The following is a 19,970-nucleotide window of genomic DNA, read 5'->3' on the forward strand; positions in this document are numbered from 1 at the left end:
CAGGTGCCGATCCAATACTTGGGTGCAGTCTTGGAGTTATGATACACACGTGGCGCTGGGCAGGACGAATGAAAGCCTGATGGCGGCATGGCCGACCCGGACTACAGAATCGATCTTGTCTTGTCATCATCTGGCACTCGAATTAGCATACATGACACCGACACAGTGGTTCTCGGAAGAGGTGCATGATTGATATGTCGTGGAGCCCTGCTTGTCTGTGATTGGCTCTAGACGGTCTCGGCACAGCGGCAGCCACGTTCTCTCCACATCGATGTGCATTACATCGTCGAGACAGAAAATGGTGCAAGACTGCAAAGCTCTTGCGTCTGTGGAACCTCTCCATATTATTATTTTGCGTGATATCTCAAGGCGTGTAGTAGAAAGGCAGCTTTCGACAATGACATGTGCAATCGGCTAGTACGGAAAGAGCCTTGCGATGTTCCCCACCGATTTTTCCCGAGGCTAACTAGCCACGCGACCATGAACATTCACTGATGCGCGTGCCTTTGAAACACCATCTCTGCCATCTAATTCTCCACCGTTCCAGGCCTCCTTGTAACACCTAGAGGGCCCCACGGCTGCCAGAACATTGCCTGTTCCGGTGTCACGAAGCGTGCAGTAGATCGTATTGATCTGCGGCTCTCCAAGAAAAGTAACCGGACCAGACCCACCACACATGACGGAAGTCGCGCGGCAGTCAAATGGAGGCCCATCGAGTGAAATGAAGGCTCCAAAGGATGTGGACAACAGCAAAGATGCTCCCTCAACGACTGCGCCCAAACATAGTTCACCCGCACGCGACAAGCGCTCTGCTGCAGACTCTGAAGCACCCACGAAAAGTGCAAAGAAGCGTAGAAAGGTCAATCATGGTATGTCACTCATGTCGTGTACCCAGATACCTTCAGCAGCCCTGCTGACTTGACATTTCCCGTCTAGCGTGCATATATTGTAGACGTTCGGTAAGCCGTCCCCAACATCCAATACATTGCATTATGCTGCGTCCGAAACATCCTGCGATGACTGCTAACATACGTGATTAGCATATGACATGTGATCTGGTAAGTGTGGCTGATATCGTAGCCCTTACGCAAAAGCTGATCATTGCTTGAACTGCTCAGGACCGACCATGTACGCGTTGCGTCAAGCGAAATATTGGCCACCTATGTCACGATGAGCCTCGTGAAGGCGTCAAGAAGTCCAAATCAGACGCAGAAACCACTACGGGAGAGAGCGACACTCCTAAAAATGGCACGCTTAGCTCCGATGCCACAGTAGAGACCCTCCCTCAGCAGCCAGACGCCCCAGATGCAGGGCTCAACCTGGCGCCACCTCCTCTGCTTGATCAAGTTGCCAGCACAGCGTCTGTTACGGAGCCCAATCCCGTATCTGCGCCACAAGTACCATCATTGAACTCTGGTAGCTCGTCGTGTAAGTTACACGTCCCCCCTTCAGCTCCCATTTGAGCTTGTTGCTCACCGTCTTGTAGTATTGAACTACAATGATTTATACTCCTCCACCCAGAACAACTTTCAAGACATGCATCAGTTTCATCCATCCTACATGTTCAACACTACCGAAGTGAGCAACGAGTATAATTTGCTCAACGATTTCCTCAACGGCAACTTCATGGACGACGGAGCTTTTTACGGTGGTGGCGACTTCCACTCCTTGTTCACTGATGCCTCCTTAATGAATCCGATGGGCACTCTCACGAACACTTCCACTTTCGATCCGAACACCTCTAGAAATACGCAACTGTTACCACCCCCCGCCCAGACCGCTAGTGGTCAGACCATTCAGCGGCGGCCTAGCGGAGTCCCATCTGACAAGGCTCGCGAGAGGTACCTCATGACAGCCGCGGACCCTGCCGGCTCTGACAGTCCCGAAGAACGAATGAACAAATTGCTAAAAGCCAAAATGGACGCTGGACTTCTCAAGCCTTTCAACTACGTCAAAGGTTACGCACGGCTCAATCAATACATGGAGCAAAATCTGCAGCACATTTCCAAGGTGCGAGTGCTACGGCAGCTCGACAGGTTCCGTCCCAAGTTCCGAGAGCGCATGGAGAAGTTGACGGACGTTGACCTGGTGCGTATTGAAATGTGGTTCGACAAGAGTTTGATGGAGTATGACCGCGTCTTCGCAAGCATGGCCATACCCGCTTGCTGCTGGCGGCGAACGGGCGAGATTTACAGAGGGAACAAGGAGATGGCAAAACTCATTCATGCTCCCATGTCAAAGCTGCGAGATGTACGTGCCGCATAAATCACAAGCTATAGAGCGTGCTAACGGGTATCAGGGCAACATAGCTCTACACGAGATCATTGCTGAGCCATCTCTGGTGTCATATTGGGAGAAGTTTGGTGCCATAGCTTTCGATCACACACAGAAGGCCATTCTCACCAGCTGCTCGCTGAAGAACCCCGATCCGAACTCATCAGACCCAGAGATCCGATGCTGCTTCTCGTTTACAGTGAAGCGCGATATGTGGAACATGTGAGTCACTTGCATTCTGGATTGGACAGGCTTTCGTACTGACATTTACAGACCGGCATTGATTGTGGGCAACTTCCTCCCGATCACCGAGGCCACATCTGGCCCTCCAACCTCTTCGTAATAGTCATGATAGTCACTACAGACGGTGTAATTGTAGAGTAATGCTTGCTAGGCTAGCACTAGCTCGATGTACAATTGTTGTATGCGATCTTGGGATGTCTTAACAATGGTATGGTGGGCTTTGGCACGGCTGCAGGCGTTGTTTGACTATTTCTTGAGTAGGTATCTGGGCTACTGGTTAACCACTGTCAATCAAATGCTTCCGCTGCCCGTCTTCGTTGTTGAACGTTATTGTAGTATTGCGCCTTCCGCCCCCGTAACGCACGTGAGCGCACCACAGAGGCAGTCGCAACTTGCAAACCTCCTCCACATCCCACTCCTCCTCACTCCCTTTTCTTCGCTCACACAACTCAATGACGCCGTGCAGTGCCGGCAGCAAAGCTTGAACGCGAAAAGAAGCTGAAGTCGATTCTCAGTGGGTGCAGCCCTGGGCCTTCCACATTCGTCACTTACGCGTCACAGCTTTCGGGGCAAATCTCCCCAAACGACTCGAAAAGGATCGCGATGCTTCTCTCGTGGTCGAACTCCAGGCTCAGATCCGCGGGCTACCACTGCTGCCATCCTCGACCCTCACCACGAGACAGGATGAGCTCGACAAACTAGGCACAGAACTTTGGAACCTTTCCACCCGCTTGCGACGCGATGAAACTACAACAAATAGCAAGACGAAATACGATGCGAAGGAGAATGACCGCGCTCTCTGCTTGGTGCGCGCTTTCGCATTTCTTGTGCTTGACTCCGCTGCGGCGCATGCAAAAGGTCGTCCGCGAAAGAGCTGCATTCGTCTCATGAAGGTTGCGCTGAAAGCTGCACGCATGTGCATTACTAGCAAAGAAATTAGTCATGCCACCAAGCTTCTTGAGCGCGCCGCCGAATATCAGGAAGTGCTGGGCAAGGAGGACGACGCAGCGAATGACGAGAGCGAGATGGCGCGTCGCCTGCGCATGGAGTACTTCGCCGTGCGGACTACGCTGGTCAGTGAGGTCTCGTTACGCCCATTATTCCATTCTGACACAAGCTATACCAGGCATGGCGTCAGGATCGCATGGACACAGCAGAGCACATGTATGCCAAGTGCAAGCAGCTCGCCGTTGCACTCACCCCGAGCTCGGCGGAGACCCTTGCAGATCTTCTATACGAGATGGGCAAAGATAGCTTGAGCAAACGCCAGTACGAAGCTGCGACAAGATGGCTTGAGCGCGCATACGATACGCTTGGGGAGCAAGACATGGAGATGTTCAGTCCTGAGGCTAGCGAACTAAGGCTGAGCACCATGCACGGCATTGGTATACATTACTACCACTCTCCAGAATTGATACTGATATTTCCAAAGTGCAGGCATGCGTGAAGTCGAACACCACTGGAGCTCGAGACAAAGCTTGGCAGATGCTGAAGCTCATGGAGACGGTAGGCAAAATGAGAAGGAACTCGGACCCACATTGCTCACTCATACCAGGACTACTCCGACAAGATGTTGGTTTCGCTCCTGAAGATTGAGCTACTCTCCTCAAGCGAGACCTTTGACAGCGTCGAGTTTTATAATGGTGTGCAGCGGACCTGACCTTCTCCACCCACCCATAGCTGACCTTTGTAGTTCTTCTTCGCATGATAAGGACCATTGTTCTCAACGATACAAATTTCAGGACCATCATGCATCATATCCACAAGCTGAAAGAGCATAGGTAAGTTTTGTGGTCCCGTTGAAAGTGTCAACGCTCAATGTGACAGCAATACTACCGCAGGCAAAATCGTTGATGATTTGATCGACATTCGACTCTTCAGAGAAGAGAATCAAACTTGGATCGAAAAGGCGGTCATCACTCGCATCTGGATCGGCACAACGAACAGTCTTGCGGAAAGAATACTCGAAGACACACAAGAACTTCTCGAAATGGTCTTGCAGAAATCAAAGAGCTCTTTCTCCGCACCTGCTACTCATGCGGCACAGACAGTGAGTATTTAGAGCATAAAAAAACTAGTCGTTACTGAGAGTGTCGCGCAGCTGTTGTGGAAGCGAGTCGAAGCAGCATTCAGTCAGGAGCAGTTCGTCATCGCCGAAGCTTGGTGTCGGGTTTGCCTGCACCCAGTCTTTGATAAAGCTGGAGCACAGAACAAGGCTCGAATCTCTAGGTCAGCCGTCTTGAAGCTAGGAGATTAACTGCGACTAACGCACAGTAGAAAGATCATACAATGCGCGCTGTCACGGCAGGATTATGCGGCTGCACGAGAAGCCCACAAGAAGATGTCCGAGAATAGCAGAGACGAGCCAGTCACACGCTATTTAATGTATAAAGCAGGTATTCAGACCCAGGATGTCGAACTTGGTGAGAACCCTGTACGCTACAGCAGGCAGTGATGACATATTGACCACGACAGCTGCGGAGTGCTTGGACCACATATGTCGGAGCTCCGCTAAGGATGCAACCTTGCTCTATGCTTGTGCGATGGAGGCTCAAAGCAATGGCGACAAAAAGCAAGCCATCAACGCCCTCGAGCGCGTCCTTGACAAGTACGACTACAGCGCACCCGCGGGAATTCATCTCCCTGCACTTCTGCGGTACGTCGTTCTGCCGGCTCAGGATGCATGAGGCTAAAAAAAGCAGATGTACGAGCCGGCTTCTTCAGTCGGAGCTCATCAAAGATGGTGCGATTGAACCAAGCGTCATGGAACAACTGTGCAAAGTACTTGAAGGAGGTTAGCTACACGACACAAATGCTACTAATCTAGCTGATGTCTGTTAGCAATAGCACAAGCCAAAGCCTCGAGGCGGCGTCCCAATGACCCAGCGCAGCAACTTTTCACGACAGAAGAGTTTGAGTGGTTTTCCAAGAACTCGTATAACTTGTCCCTCCGATACTGTGCGGATATGTCGCCCCGCCATCTTGTGAGGTTGTTGCACACCTGCTCGGAGGTATGTAATATCCTGACTTGGCATAAATGGAGCACTGACTTGCATGCAAGTTTATCAAAATCCTAAAAGAGAAGAATGGACTGGGATCTTCAGGCGATCTTTGCCTGCGGCTGGTGTTCTGCGAGTTCCTTTCTGCTTGCACCTACACAACGCTAGCCCGAGCAGAAGATAACACGCAAAGCTGTGTGAGTAATCCGCAGAAGTGAAAATGTGGCAATGCTGACTTTGAAAGCTACAATACTATCTCGAGGCTCGCAAGCATAGCCAGGAGTTCCGACGAGCTGCAGCAGAGGGCATCGACAAGCTCGGTGGTTCTGCTCAAGCAGACATCATCTCGAAGCACTTTCAGGTAGTCAAACTGGAGCTTGAAGCAGTACTAAAGCTCGAAAAGTGGGATGAGCTCGACGATCTCTTCGAACAGTGCTGGAAGTACAAGAGCCCAGATGACTACGAGACACTGGCCGATCTCGTTCTCGTCATACACTCGTGCGTTGTGCAGGCGTGTGTGGATGAGAAGTACCAGAGAAGTAGACTAGATGACTTTGAAAGACATTTCGCAAACTAACAAAGCCACAGAGGTACTGTCGGTGCTCGAAAAGATCATTAAGCTCACCTCACACCAAACCGGAACGGACATGACGAAGCTTGCGCGCTGGCTTCGTTGCCTTTTCAGCATTGCGCTTGGTTATGACGAGAAGATCAGCATCAACTGCATAGAGCTTGCTGTTACCGTCGCTACAAAGCACCATGGAGTAAGTTTCCCCTTGCACAAACGTCATCACCGGGCTGCAGTTAAGCCAACCCAGGACCGTCCGATTGCTCAAGCATCTGTCCTGACTACTCCCCCGCTATCCTCTGATGCTGTGAGAGATGAATGCGACTCAGGCTCGGCTGACGATGAGATCAAGGAAACCGATCGTTATCCCGCAACGGAGCTCGAGTGGCTTGCGACGACTGCTTTTAACCACGCGGTCGACTACTACATGCAGGAGAATGACGAGGCATGTACGAAGTGGGCGCAGCATGCGTTTGTGCTTTCGCAGTGGCTTGAGGATGGTGGAGCATTGAGGGACTTGCTCATGGAGAAGTATGCGTCATTGGGGCTAGGGAAGGGACGCGAGTGAAGTGGCAAGAGTACAGGATACCTGCAATACACTGTCTTCGAATACTGGCGCGTACTTTGACTTTGTGAAATGAATTAGCTTTTATCTAAACCACCCATCGCACATCGCTAGACGCAGACGCAGACGTTTTACACACCCCTCCTCCCACCAACCAACTTCATCCCCTGCCTCATCGCCTCGGTCAACTTACCCACAACCAAGTCCTTGATGCCCTTCCCTTCCGGCTTGGGCATGAACCCCAACTCGATGAGATAGCCAACATACACGCCCACGGTATCCTCCGTCACCGCGCCACCCGCACTCCAATCCTGCCCCGTCCACGCCTGATCCTTCCTCAACGCCTCGGCGGCATTCGCATCATCGAGTTCCGGCGCCTTGGTATCCGCGGGCAAATCGCCCGTGACGAAGTGATACAGCGGCAGCAGGGCATTCTCCTCGCGCGTGCCCGACTGATCCGCGACGTAGGTTTCCATGTCCTGCTTCCACTGCGCGTATGGCACCTGGGGCACCGTGTAGCCGAACTTCTCCAGACTGCCGAGGAACTCGTTGAACGTGATGCGCGGATGCGATGTGATTTGCGCGACGCCGAGGGGAGCGACGGGCGGGTTGAAGGACGCGGCGACGACGACGCGCGCGACGTGTGTGACAGGCACCATGTTGACTGTGTTCGCGATGTCCGGGCGCGACCCAATTTGCACGCAGCCCTTGAGCATGCGCACGAGGAAGTCGTCCGTATTCGTCGTGCCCGAGTCTGGATCACCGAGGACGTATCCAGGACGGATAACTGCGCCAGCCAGACCCTTGAGACCCGCTTGACGCGTGAGGTATTCAGCCGCCCATTTGGACTGGCCGTAGCCTGTGCCCAGGCCCTTTCGGGCGCCTTCGAGGTCGTCGGATTCGGGGACGCCGGTGGGGGTGCGGGCGGAGAGGTTGATGAAGTAGTCTGCGTCGAGGACGGAGGTGGAGCTTACGAGGCCGAAGTATTTGGGCTTGCCGACGGCGCACATGGAGAGGGCGGTCATGGTGGAGGAGACGTTGGGGCCGCGCAGGCGCGAGTAGGGAAGGACCCAGTGGACTAGGGCGCCGTTGTGGATGACGACGTCGACGGAGTCGGCGAGCTTGTTCCACGTTTCTGGGCTGAGACCGAAGTCGGGCTTTTCGAGGTCGCCAGTGAGTGTTTCGAGGCGGGAGTCCCAGCTGTCGTCCCAGATGCCGTAAGCCTGGCATGTTTGGCGGACGCGGCCGAGGGCGGAGTCGATGTCTTTGGCGCGGACGAGGGCAGTGACTTTGCCTGGGCGGGAGAGCAGGTCGCGAAGGATGTAGGCGCCGAGGAAACCGGTGGCGCCGGTGAGGAAGGTATGGACTTCTTCGCCTGGCTTGAGAGACTCGCGGGTCTTGAACTCCTTGAGGTGTTTGACGAGATCGCGGGCGTCTGCAGAGTATGCCTCGTCTTCTGGGTCGTCCTCGATTGCTTCTGCAGTATCGAGACGGAGACCGATGGGATCCATGGCTTGATCGATGTTTGCTGAGAAGCCGCGGAGTGTGGGGTACTGGAAGATGGTGGTCATGGGCACGTCGATGTCCTTCCACTCCTGGCGGATCTTGAAGAGGAGTTGTTGGGCAATGATGCTGTGTCCACCAAGATCGAAAAACGAGTCGCTGCCGCTGATACCATCGGCTGTTACACCTCGATCACCAAGGAGCTGTGCCCAAATGTCGGCCATCTTCTTCTCCGTGTCTGTCAGAGCCGCACCGAGCTGTGATGGCCGACGAGCACCGGCGGCGGCGAGCTGTGCAGGCTCTGGGTACGGCAACGCAGGCCGATCAATCTTGCCGTTGGGGTTCAGAGGGAATCGGATGAGCGGGACGATGACGGATGGGACAGCATACGCAGGCAGCTTCTTCTTGAGGTGTTCGCGTACATCATCTCTGAGGTACTTGAAGCGCCTCAGCAGAGTTACCATGCTCGTGTCTTCGGTCGAAGCCGTGTCTTCTGAGCCCCGCTCTTTCAGCCAGTCGTACCATCGCTTCATCTCCGGCACAATGTAGCCTGGTTGTCGTGTCAGCACAGTTCGGTAGATGAGATGTGGCGAAGCACTTACTGACGAGCGTTGGCTCTTCGTAGGCATCGCGCTTGAGAAGAGTCACATTCTCGCGCACGAGCGGATGCGCAGAAAGATGCGAGTCGATCTCACCAAGCTCGATACGGAAGCCTCGAATCTTGACTTGCGAATCGACTCGTCCTGTGCAGTGTACGTTTCCGTCTGGGCCATAGTGACCCAGATCACCAGAGCGGTAGAGTCTGTCGCGTGGACCTTTGTAGAACTCGCGCCATGGTTCGGCCGCTCCTTGTGCCTCAACCTTCTTCTTGTCCTCCTCGATCCACTTGTTCTGGTCAACAAACCAGTTCTCCACGAACTTGGTCGCCGTGAGATCCGGCAGGCCAAGGTACTCTTCGGCGAGACCACCAGCTCGAACGTAGATTTCACCACTCTGGCCAGTCTCGCAGATCTTGTTGCGGTCTTCGCGGTCTACAACCAATAGCTGCACATTGTTCATGCCCCGACCAGCAGGGATGACCTCGCCGATGGTGTCCAAGAAGTCGGGCGCCTCACTGCAGCTGGGCAGCTCGTAGTAACTGACGGCACGCTGTGTCTCTGTGGTGCCGTACATGTTGACGATGCGGACGTTGGGTGCGAGGTTTTGCAGCCTCCTGCAGTCACGCTTGATGAGTAGATCCCCGACAAAGAACGAGTGGTGTAGGCTTGGGAACACTGCCGATGCACCTCCGACCAGAATCTGGCCCATGGCAGGCGTAAGATGGGTGACGGTCGCGCCATACTTGCGCATCCACTCGGCCAGCTTCTCGTGCTGGATGTCTTCCTTGCTAGGTACGAGCAATTGTGCGCCGAGGAACAGTGGTGTGAAGATGTCACGCTGGATAGGGTCGTGGGCGATACCGGAGAGCATGGTGAACTTGTCATTCTCAGACAGTCCAAATGTCTCGGCCATCCAGGGGAAGTAGTGGGTCAGCGAAAAATGCCGCCCTTTCACGCCCTTGGGCTTGCCTTCGGAGCCGGATGTGAAGGACAATGTGGGTGTCGAGTCTGGGCCGACCAGCACTCCGGGCAGCTCTGCCTTGAGCGCCTGTTGCGCATCCAAGACGTCGTTGCCGTCCTTTGCGCCTCCAACCAGGGCTCCGTCATTCTTAAGCTCGAGAGCGGGGACTTCGGTCCTCAGCTGCAGGTTGTCCTTGATGTAGTCGCGCACCTGGTCTGAGAGAGGGCCGGCTTCGCGTGTAGCCTTGTCGATGACTACAAGGGCGCGGGGCTGGGAGACCTCGAGGTAGATGCACTGGCGGTCTGGCGGGTATCTAGCACGTGATTAGTCTGAGTGATTCGATGGTCGATTGGCGTGGGTCGCATACAGAGGGTCGAGGACTGAGAAGGTCGCTCCTGCCGCCAGAACAGCCATGATGGCAACGACCAGGTCCACGCCGCGGTGGGCGAAGATGATGACTACATCGCCTCTCTGTATGCCGCTCTGCACAAAGTGGTGTGCTAATATCGACGTCGCCTCGAAGATGTGCTTGTATGTGAACTTGCGCTCTGGCGTCGTGCTCGTGGCTGTCTCTACCACGCATGCTCGTGCCGGGTGCTTCCGCGCATTGCCGGCAAAGATGTCGTGGATTGGACCTTTGAAGTCAGACCAGTGAAGGTCTGCGGCAGGGTCTGGGATGTCTGTCTTCTGTGCTGGAGCCATTGTCACGAATCGTGGGGTTGTGTCGTAGCCCAGTGGAATTGTTCGCGGGGTCGCGTTGACTGTACGCGTGCGCTTCAACTTTTACAAGTCGGCCACTTCTGGAGTCAATTGAACCTGAAAAGAGTAGATCAGACGGAGACCAGACTTCATGGCCTGCTCACAGTTTCAAGTAAAGAAATGCCTCAAGGTGAGTCAATATAACGGTATGACGCAGCGCTCGAAAATGTTCCCATGCGACTTCGGCGGCATGGCTAGCGAGCCTCAGCCCTACCGTCTGGAGACGGAGACTGGGGTATCCCTGGCGAGCTTCGTACATGTGCCCCATCGGTGCCTGGGACGAGATGCAGCGCGCCACACCTCCCGCCAGGCACTCTCGACGACTTGGGTCTAGCTGTGGGGTTTGACTTGTTCTTGTTGTTTCTTTGAGACGTCGTGTAGTTGGAGACGGGCTCTTCAGCGGATTCCCTTCCAAGCCATCGCACCAGGGGCTACTACGGCAGAGTCGGCTCGCCATAGGCCAATTTCGTCAGCAATTCAGCTGCTGCTTCAATGTCGCCGTAAGACACGCCCGCCTACACTGCTCGCTGTCCTCGCTTTCTCGCAATGCCGATCCAACGCACCATCTTCGGCCGGCCCGTGACGCTGCAGATGCCGCCGGCGCGGTTCCAGGCCATCATCGTGCTTGTTATCTTCATCATCGTCAACGTCAGCTTCTATGGCCCGCCCAAGCGCGAGAATCTGCCCACCTACGAAGACGTCGCCGAGGCCGTCAAGCATCCTCAAGCACACCTGCCGGACATTGGAGACCTCCACGTCCCCGCCATCCCGAAGCCCTTTGGTCCCGCTGCGCATAAGCCGCCCGCGCAGCCGAACAGCACCACCACGAGCTCCTACCGAGCCATTGAGTGGATCACCGACTTCAAATGGCGCAATCCCTTCTCCAACGCCATCGCATACGACGAGAACCGCGCTGTCCTGCCACCGCTGCGAGAACGGCCGCCCATTTACACATACTATGATGCCCCAGGAAAGCAGCCCAAGGCGATATCTGAGGCAGAGCAGAGGCTCATCTTGGCATGGCGGCGTGCGTGGTGGGCTCAGGGCTTCAAGCCGCAGGTCCTGTCCCGCGCCGAGGCCCAAAAGCACCCCCTCTATGAGCTCTTCCAGCGCATGAAGCTGGATGCAAAGGCCGAGACGGAGATTGCGAGGTGGCTGGCATGGGGACACATGAGCGGCGGAGTCCTCGTCAACTGGCTTGCCTTTCCCATGGCCGAGTACGACAACGCCATGCTGAGCTTCCTGCGCCGCGCCGAATATCCCAAGCTGTCTCGCGTACAGACGCTGAACAACGGCGTCTTCTTCGGTGACAAAGCGACGGTCGATGCTGCCTTGAAGAAGGTCGTGAATAACGACCTCTTGAAGAACGTGACAGCGAACAACGAGAAGATCACCCAGCTGGCACGCAGAGAGGGTGGTGCAGTCGTCAACCTACTGACTCCGGCTGACGTCCAGGTCGACAAGAAAGGCCAACGGCATCGCATACTACACCAGCGAGACCATATCTAGCAAGTATGGCACCGTCAACGAGAAGCTGACCAACACCACGCAAGCCGAGGGCCTTGCGCTGCTCGCCACTCTGATCAACTCGCACCTCCACCTCACTTTCCAGGAGCTGCACCCAGAAGGCGTTGCCATTGCCAAACCTCTGCCCGAACACACGACAGCCCTCATGTTCGAGGCAGCCCAAATTGGCCGGAACCTCACCCAGTGCCCCACATCGCCAATGCCCAAGTCCTGCCCACCTAATCGACCCAAGTGTACACCCTGCGATGCAAACAAGCCCATGAAGCTGCAAGAGTTTCCCGAGTTCGTCAACACCACCAAATTCTTCACCATCGGCACCGTTCCGCACCCATACACCATGACCTCGCTGCACTATACGCGTGACACCATCAACGCCGACATCCTGCGCACCATCGCCGCTCGCGATCTCTGGATCAAGGAGCTGACAAAGAAGTCCATCGGAGAGAAGAACACCGAGGAATTCCGCCTCGTGCAGTTCAAGGAGCTTGTCGCAGCAGCCCCCGCGCACACCCTCTGGCTCACAGCCGAGCGCGTCACCCAGCACGATCTCGACTGGATCTTCGGTTTTGATCTACCTCAAACCGCGTCTCCAACCAAAGAGCCCAGCTCGCCCAGCGACGATTCACAGCTCATCATCTTCCACGCGACCCGGCCCACCAAAGCCCATCAAAGGCCAAGAAACACCCGAGGATCAGTGGATCAAGAAGGAAGAGATCCGTCTCGGTAAGGCACGCGATGCGCTGAAGAGCAAGGACAAGCGCATGAAGACGGTTGTGGGTGAGGTGGAGCAGTGGAACCTTGCGGACACGGAGGCATGGAAGTTTGCGCGGGCCTACTCTGCGCGACGCAGGATGGAGAGGAAGGTGTGGGAAGAGGAAGAGGGCAAGTTTGCCGGAAGCGAAAAGAAAGCTGGTCTGAGGTAGGTTATGATGTAGAGACCCATTGGCATTGACGTTTTGGCGTTTTGGTCTAGCATACAGGTGTGTATTATAGAGCTTGTTTGATGAGCAGCTAATGCGTATATACCCGATCGACTATCAATCATGTTCGAGCGCTATGCGGTGAAGATTGAGAATAAGCCATCTTCGCGTAGACGATCACAACTTGTTGCCCCTATGCCCCCACCAAGTTCGTGCCATGTAGACCACAGCCAGGCATCGGTCTCACGACGCGGCTGTAATACGTCTCGGTGAGCAGTGTGAGGCTGCGAGAGCCCCAAATAGGCAAGGCGCGACGTGGTTGCCTGCATGGTGCTTCTGTACACTTTGCCAAGCACAAGTATCTATATCCGACTCTGCCTAGAGCTCTCTCGTTCCGCTCTCGCTCTATCTAAAGGTCATACACGCCCCAAAATGAGCTTCGGGTGAGTGGCCTTTCACCAAACGTCGGGCCAATCATTAAGCGAACCACTTTACACTTGCGGCGCAACAATCTTCCACATTTGGTACCTAGGAAACGCACGCTCCAGATTTTGTGAATAGCCTCAAAAAGGAAAAGGAGCCGCCGTTTGTAGCGCTACGGTCGCGTCACGAGGCCTTGGCCTGCACATACAAAAGTCTCCTCTCCGAGGCCTTAAACGCTCCACACCAAGACAACGGCTGCTTGTCTGCCCAACCACCTCACTCACAAGAAGCTCAACAGACACTCGGATACGTTTGTCCAAACTCAAGAAAGCAAGCTCAGCAAACGACATGGCGGAGACGGAGAAGGGTTGCGTGATCTGTGGCGGCGAGGAGAAGGACGGCGAACTGCTCATTGCAGCTCCCTGCGGTCAGCACTGGGTGTGCCCAGATGACATTTCAAGCTTTTTCGAGCGCGCTACGCAGAACGAGAGCCTCTTTCCACCGAAGTGCTGCGGCCAGATGTTCATGCTCCAAGAGTATGAAGAGTACGTTCCGTTTGATATTGCTTGGGCATATCAAGTCAAGGAGCAGGGCGAGTACGCCATCCTCGCAAAGTAAGTTGGCCCATCATAACTACTGAAATCTGAACTGACTGTCACCAGGTTCCGCGTGTACTGTGGCAACCCAGCTTGCGCAAAGTTCTTGCATCCATCGACACACGTGACCGACCAGCCAACCAACATCACATACGCCATCTGCGAGGACGATTCATGTGGCAAGTTGTCCTGCATCGCCTGCAAGAACATTCTCGCCGAGGGCACCAACAACCACGTCTGCAAGAAGGACGAGAACGAGGAGAAGTTCCAGAAACTCGCGACCGAGAACGGCTACCAGAACTGCAGCCAATGCAGCGCCGTGGTCGAGCTGATGGAAGCTTGCAACCACGTCACGTAAGATTATTGCAACCCACCGTTTTCTTTCTCGCTAAGACTAACATACTCAGATGCTCCTGCGGCTACGACTTCTGCTACCTCTGCGGCAAAGAGTGGGTCGGCCTCCACGGCTGCCCTCACTACGGCCAAGCCACCTTCGACACCGAAGGCTACAACCAAGACGGCTACCATCGCGATTCCAGCCTCAACCGCGAGGGCCTTACCCGCCGTCAGGAGATGGCGCGGCGCCGCGGCGAAGACCCCGATGATGAGGACGACGACGAAACCGACCCTGAGCTGGAAGACGAGGAGTGGGAGGTCATGCAGCACATCACGCCCGAGCAGCGCATGGCTGTCAACATCCTCCATGGCGCGGCGCGCGAAGACGCGCTGGATAATCTACGCATCCAGCTGTTCGAGAGCCAGGGAATTACATTCGGCACGGATCCTGGACCGATGGAGATTCTCACCGAGCGGCAACTAGACATTGTCGAGGCGGTTATGCAGGAGATCCACGCCGCGCACGATCCGCTCCTCAACCCGTTGCTCAACCGCCTGAGCAACGAGGCTGCGACAATGGACGACGCGACTGTCGTGAGCATCTACCGCCCGATCGCAGACCTGTATGTCCGGCATATGTCTCCTGCCAACGCCCGGCAAATCATCGACTTCATCCCCGTACTCAACGACGCGCAAATCGCAAACCTAGCGCTCATTCTGGGCTTGCGTCTCACCCAAGAAGCCGCCGGGGCGTTCGCGGAGTATCTCTTAGAGCAGCTTCTCGCGGCCCAGCCTGAAGAAGCTGCGCCCCTTACCGCTGAGCAACAACTCGTCCTCGACCAAGTCCTCCAGGAACTTGAAGATGCAGACATGCCGCTCCTCCCCCCGCTGCTCAACCGCCTCACCAGCGAAACCATGGACGCGCTGACATCCACACAAGTCCTCTCGCGCATCGCCGAACTGCACATCCAACACCTCCCCACTCCCCTCGTGGGACAAATGGCATCGCTCCTCGCCGCGCTCACCGCGCCGCAGATCGCGCAGCTTGGAGCGCGCCTCGCGCCGGACCTGGCTGCAGACCGAGTTGCGGAGTTTGTGGGGCATTACACGCGGTGGCTTGGTGAGGCTGCTTCGAACGCTACGGGCGATGTGAATGCTGTGTTGGATGAAGGTGATGTCTTGGATGAAGGGACTGGTCCGGACATGAACAATCTGTCCATCGAACGGCTCATCGAACGGGTCAAGGAAAGCACGCCTGCGGAAGCTACATATACCGCCGATGCTGGCGGGGAGACTCGTTCGAGGCTGTCGGATGAGTGGGATGATGATGATTTGTAAGGCGATATTGAAGGTTTGAAAAGTGAAACTAGAGAACGTGGGCGGCTTTTTTTTTCCCGATCATCTAGTTCAGCTCCTACTACATAGACTCGAGCGCGGAAGTTTGGATATCCAAGAAATAACATGCCCAAATGCATGGCACATGCTATAGTTTCTTTCTTTCTTTCTGTCGCTGCACATGCTCGAAGCAGTGTCTTGATGGCATGAGCTCACTGCGTGCAAGAGTATGCTTTGTCCATCTCCTTCTCAAGGATAGACCGCTGGCATGACTTGACCGCCGCCCACGACCTCAAGAAGCGATATGCAACTCCAGGAATCATATTTCTGGCGGCAGTCCTGCTGTTGGTCCTGCGTCGAAAGACCTCAAGGGCTTCCTAGACCCTTCATTCCCGGTGACGATCCCCGAGGTGATTCATGCACAATCATTAGATTCACATGACCATATCTTCCTTGCAGGAATCAGACGAGTAGCCTTTCCCGAGACTGCGTTGATGTCAAGAGGCGAAAAGGTCGTCTAGGTGATGGTCTTGAGGTGGAGGGGTGGACCTGGATGTTGGCTTCACCAGGAAGAGCAGGTGCTTCAAGAGCCGAATAGCAATGTGGGGAGTTTAGTTCGTGGTGACGATCTTGGTGCCGACTCGTCGCGAGACTCGCAATCGAGCTAAGAGTAATGTGGGAAGTTTAGTTCCTGGTGTCGATCTTGAAGTGATTTTAATGCGGTGGAGGCGGGAAGGCTAGGCCGAGTGTATGGCATCCCTTCCTTGTAGAGATTGGGCTTGTGGCGTGGTACTCCCAGCGTGACCTGACACTGCCACGAATTCAAGAGCCGACGGGGATATCGGAAGTTTGTTCCTGGTGTCGATCCTGAGGTGTTTTGATGCGTTGGAGGCGGCAAGGCTAAGCCATCTCTTCCCTGTAGAGACCGGACTTGTGGCGTGGTACTCCAAGCGTGACTTGACACTGCCACGACCTCAAGAGCCGAGAATATCCTGCGGAATGTGTTCCTAGTGGCGATCCTGAGGTGAAAGGTGGGAAGGGGAAGCTGTATGTATGCCACCTCTTCCCTGGGGAGATCGGGCTTGTGGCATGATACTTGGTGCCTCATTTGGCGTGACCATGTCCGAGGTCCTGCTGAAGTCGTTCGGAATACTTCTGGTTCTGCTGAAGATGTCCAGTATACCATTTCCCTGGATTATTACCCCAGCAATCAGATCCTTTACCAGTTTGAGGAATTCAACTCCAGGTCTCCTGGTCAACAGTTTAATCAAGACTCGGTGCAACTTCGCGGTCTTGCTGCTTATTAATAGTTACACCGGCTTATAGTGCATTGATGATAAGCGATGTAAGTATTGCTGACACGCGTCAGTTGCGTTTGTTGAGTGCGTGTAGGTTACTTGGTGGCTGTAGATCGGCCCTGGGATAGAGTGGAAGGCGCGTCGGGTTGGTGCCAGTGTTTCGATGCATTGCGGAAAAGAGGTGTTTGTGGCAGGGAGTTGCTTGTGGTCTTGTGTTCATGCGTAGGAAGTATCTTACCGAAGGTTTGTTATATGGAAAGGTTGATTTGTGGATAGCGTGGACGCAAAGCACTTGCGGAGCGACTTGTACGTCGTATAGAGTAGGCAGACCCCACCTTCTTACCTGTCTTTGTTGATGTCTTGTTGAGTCAACAAGTTTGGTCATGCTGGGTTGACTTGTTTCTCATGCATCACGTAGCATAGGGAGCCCTGGCTTTGTTTGTAATGCGCGAGGTGTTGCACGTCCTGAACGCTGCAGTTCGTCGGGGAACTGGCAACATGTTTCGAAATTATCTGCCGGGTCGTGGAGCCATCTGGCGGGCCAGTACCGATTATCTGCAATATGGTTGCGCTGTTATGATCTCTGGGCAGGACCAGGGTAGATGCATGAGCGAGAATGAGAACGAGAGCACCCGCTGCGCCTCTACAGCGCGTGCTGTCGATGAGACCTTGGCTGCTTTCAAGAAATGTCGTTCGATGCTTGACGTCTTCTGACCGATGCTGTGGAATGGAACTCTATATATTAGTGCCTTGGCGGCTGAGACTACAGTGTGGTTCTTGCCGTAGCTTAACATCGTCTTTCACACCTACATGCATGCTCCACTGCATTATACAATCGGCTAGCAAGCGAAATATCGAGGTTACAATGGATCAAATCGAACAGGAGGCGACGGGTGTTGTGCTCGCTATGGCTTGACGGAGATTTTCGTCGGCTCGAGGTGATCGCTGCACTCCTACGCACATCTCTGTAAGCGACAATCCTGCGCACACCAGCTACGTGCGAATGTGCTCAAGCAACCGCTCAAAAGCTCCATCCAGCATTCTCCGCAATCCAATGCTGAAGACATGGCCAATCGGAGGCCACACCTGGATCTCGCGCCGCAGTAGCTGGGGTTGTAAGCCGAGTATGGATCCTACTACGTCGCCGGTCCCTTGCATGGGTACCTTCACCGTTTCTACGCCACGTGCCCTGGGCGTCACATCTGGGATCGGCCGTGGTGGGAACGACTGCTGTTGGAGAGCGGCGTTATTTGTTGGGGCAGCCGCCTGGTAATAGCCGAGATGATGCCTGTCGAACAACAAAGTATGAGACGATGGAGAAACTCGTTGTACGACAGGCACCCGCACCTCCCAACATTACGCCTCACGGACTTCCCCATGACCTGTACTGAAGACGCCCTTCTTCCGCGATTACCGAATTGCGGGGTTAATCCTGCTATGTACAGTGCGCATAGGCAAGCTGTGGGGAAAGCTCACAACCTGCTGGTGGTGGCAGGGGTTGAAAGCGAAGCAACGCGCGCATCCTGACACTCGGTAATTCCAAACTGATTCAATGACAATAGTGGCAGCTGGGGCTGTGAACCATCAACGCCATAACCCTGGCTGCCGTTTCAGTGTAAGCTTCGCCGATCCCTGCGTGGCAACGGGGGCACTGATGGTTCATGTTCTCGGCCTGGACAGCAAAACCAGATTAATTTCTCCTTGCAGCCGGACTAAAAAGAGGACCCCTCTTTCCGAGTAGGATTCAAATACAATATCCTGGCACCAAGATTGCTTGTCATCAGACCATGCCCTCTGGTCTTCCCATCAACACAACATCATCCACGACACAATGACGCCAAACTACTTCCGCAGCTCTCTCCTCGCCCTCGAGCTCTTTGCCGTTCTCGCACAATGTGCAAACCTCAACTATTCTGGAGAAGCAATAACGACGCGCTTCTGGGACTGCTGTAAACCTTCATGCGCGTGGAACGGAAAAGCAGACGTCAACAAGCCGGTCCTGTCGTGTACTGCCGACAACAAAGTAACAGACATGTCTGCTGGCACCGCCTGCGGAACTGGTGGCACAGCTTATCAATGCTCTAACCAGCAACCCTGGGCAGTCAACGATACACTTTCATATGGTTTCGCTGGTGTCTTTATCCAGCCCAGCCTTACGGGCGGTGGTATTGAGGGCGCTTGGTGCTGCGCGTGTTACCAGTTGGACTTTACCAGTGATCCACTTCGAGGAAAAAGCCTCATCGTTCAAGCATCCAACACAGCCTACGATGTGACCACTACAAACCGTTTCTCACTCGCAGTAAGTGCCCAGCAATGTCCATGCCACCATTCAAAAGCTGAGCTCTGTAGATACCGGGTGGCAACACCACTTCACAGAATGCTTGCGCCTCGCAATTTGGTGTGAGCCAGAGTGTGTTTGGCCAGAACAACCAAGGTGTCAACAAAAAGGAGGATTGTGATAATCTGCCAGAGCCACTGAAGGAGGGCTGCAAGTGGCGCTTTGATTGGTTCAAAGACGCAGCATTTCCCACGTACGCATATTGTCGCCATACACAAGCATCAAACTAACATCGCATAGCGCGAATTTCAAGCGCGTTGTATGTCCTGCAGACCTCGCAAGCCGATCAGGATGCGCCCGTAATGACGACAAAGCACTCGCAGCCGGAAAGACGACGTCCGCAGGAATGAGCCTCATGCCAGCCTCATCGAGCATGACAGTTTTCGCCGCAATGATTTTAGGCCTACTATCCATATAGCATCTGTGACGAAGCAGTATGCTGGACCCGATCCGATCGGCGCAGCCTCCCATCCTCGTCCCTCAGGGCCGCTCCGTTATTTGATAGGACGGCCCCGCCCTCTTTCATGCATGGACACCCAGCAATCAACCACCTGCACCCGCACGGCTCCATAATATGGCTGGTCAACGCGCGTTAATCTCTCCGCAATCATACGCTACCGGAGCGTCCGCTGCGGCATATGATCTCTATTGATATTTCATGACCGGATATCTTGCCTTCCCCCTTACAGCGCTGTCTTTGAGGTCTGCGATCAGGCAAAATGTATT

General features: G+C 54.5%; 7 protein-coding genes across 7 annotated transcripts; 5 read left to right on the plus strand and 2 right to left on the minus strand.

Moving 5' to 3' along the window:
- Positions 1-676: 676 nt before the first annotated feature.
- Positions 677-2,827, plus strand: SNOG_07782 (hypothetical protein; the record flags this gene model as incomplete). The annotated part of the gene is made up of 5 exons (XM_001798057.1): positions 677-869; positions 1,186-1,428; positions 1,487-2,250; positions 2,300-2,496; positions 2,548-2,827. The coding sequence occupies 5 exons, from the start codon at positions 677-679 to the stop codon at positions 2,615-2,617; spliced, it is 1,467 nt and encodes a 488-aa protein (XP_001798109.1). The 3' UTR covers positions 2,618-2,827.
- Positions 2,723-6,652, plus strand: SNOG_07783 (hypothetical protein; the record flags this gene model as incomplete). Its single annotated transcript, XM_001798058.1, has 15 exons — positions 2,723-2,774; positions 2,984-3,031; positions 3,079-3,594; positions 3,672-3,902; positions 3,950-4,023; positions 4,073-4,160; positions 4,211-4,298; positions 4,345-4,567; positions 4,619-4,746; positions 4,792-4,940; positions 4,963-5,173; positions 5,242-5,311; positions 5,761-6,014; positions 6,082-6,280; positions 6,335-6,652. 15 exons carry the CDS (start codon positions 2,723-2,725, stop codon positions 6,650-6,652), a joined length of 2,649 nt encoding a protein of 882 aa, XP_001798110.1.
- A 128-nt stretch (positions 6,653-6,780) lies between these two features.
- SNOG_07784 (hypothetical protein) lies at positions 6,781-10,414 on the minus strand (the record flags this gene model as incomplete). The annotated part of the gene is made up of 3 exons (XM_001798059.1): positions 6,781-8,702; positions 8,755-10,025; positions 10,080-10,414. The coding sequence occupies 3 exons, from the start codon at positions 10,412-10,414 to the stop codon at positions 6,781-6,783; spliced, it is 3,528 nt and encodes a 1,175-aa protein (XP_001798111.1).
- A 603-nt stretch (positions 10,415-11,017) lies between these two features.
- SNOG_07785 (hypothetical protein) lies at positions 11,018-12,921 on the plus strand (the record flags this gene model as incomplete). Its single annotated transcript, XM_001798060.1, is given in 3 exon segments — positions 11,018-11,946; positions 11,966-12,641; positions 12,661-12,921. The coding sequence occupies 3 exon segments, from the start codon at positions 11,018-11,020 to the stop codon at positions 12,919-12,921; spliced, it is 1,866 nt and encodes a 621-aa protein (XP_001798112.1).
- A 768-nt stretch (positions 12,922-13,689) lies between these two features.
- Positions 13,690-15,611, plus strand: SNOG_07786 (hypothetical protein; the record flags this gene model as incomplete). The annotated part of the gene is made up of 3 exons (XM_001798061.1): positions 13,690-13,955; positions 14,004-14,291; positions 14,345-15,611. The coding sequence occupies 3 exons, from the start codon at positions 13,690-13,692 to the stop codon at positions 15,609-15,611; spliced, it is 1,821 nt and encodes a 606-aa protein (XP_001798113.1).
- A 1,390-nt stretch (positions 15,612-17,001) lies between these two features.
- SNOG_07787 (hypothetical protein) lies at positions 17,002-17,291 on the minus strand (the record flags this gene model as incomplete). Its single annotated transcript, XM_001798062.1, has 2 exons — positions 17,002-17,139; positions 17,250-17,291. The coding sequence occupies 2 exons, from the start codon at positions 17,289-17,291 to the stop codon at positions 17,002-17,004; spliced, it is 180 nt and encodes a 59-aa protein (XP_001798114.1).
- Positions 17,292-18,737: 1,446 nt separating this feature from the next.
- SNOG_07788 (hypothetical protein) lies at positions 18,738-19,746 on the plus strand (the record flags this gene model as incomplete). The annotated part of the gene is made up of 4 exons (XM_001798063.1): positions 18,738-19,205; positions 19,256-19,437; positions 19,485-19,503; positions 19,708-19,746. 4 exons carry the CDS (start codon positions 18,738-18,740, stop codon positions 19,744-19,746), a joined length of 708 nt encoding a protein of 235 aa, XP_001798115.1.
- Between the last annotated feature and the right edge of the window lie 224 nt (positions 19,747-19,970).

This window comes from Parastagonospora nodorum (genome assembly GCF_000146915.1).
Source record: "Parastagonospora nodorum SN15 chromosome Unknown scaffold_11, whole genome shotgun sequence".
Lineage (NCBI taxonomy): Eukaryota > Fungi > Ascomycota > Dothideomycetes > Pleosporales > Phaeosphaeriaceae > Parastagonospora > Parastagonospora nodorum.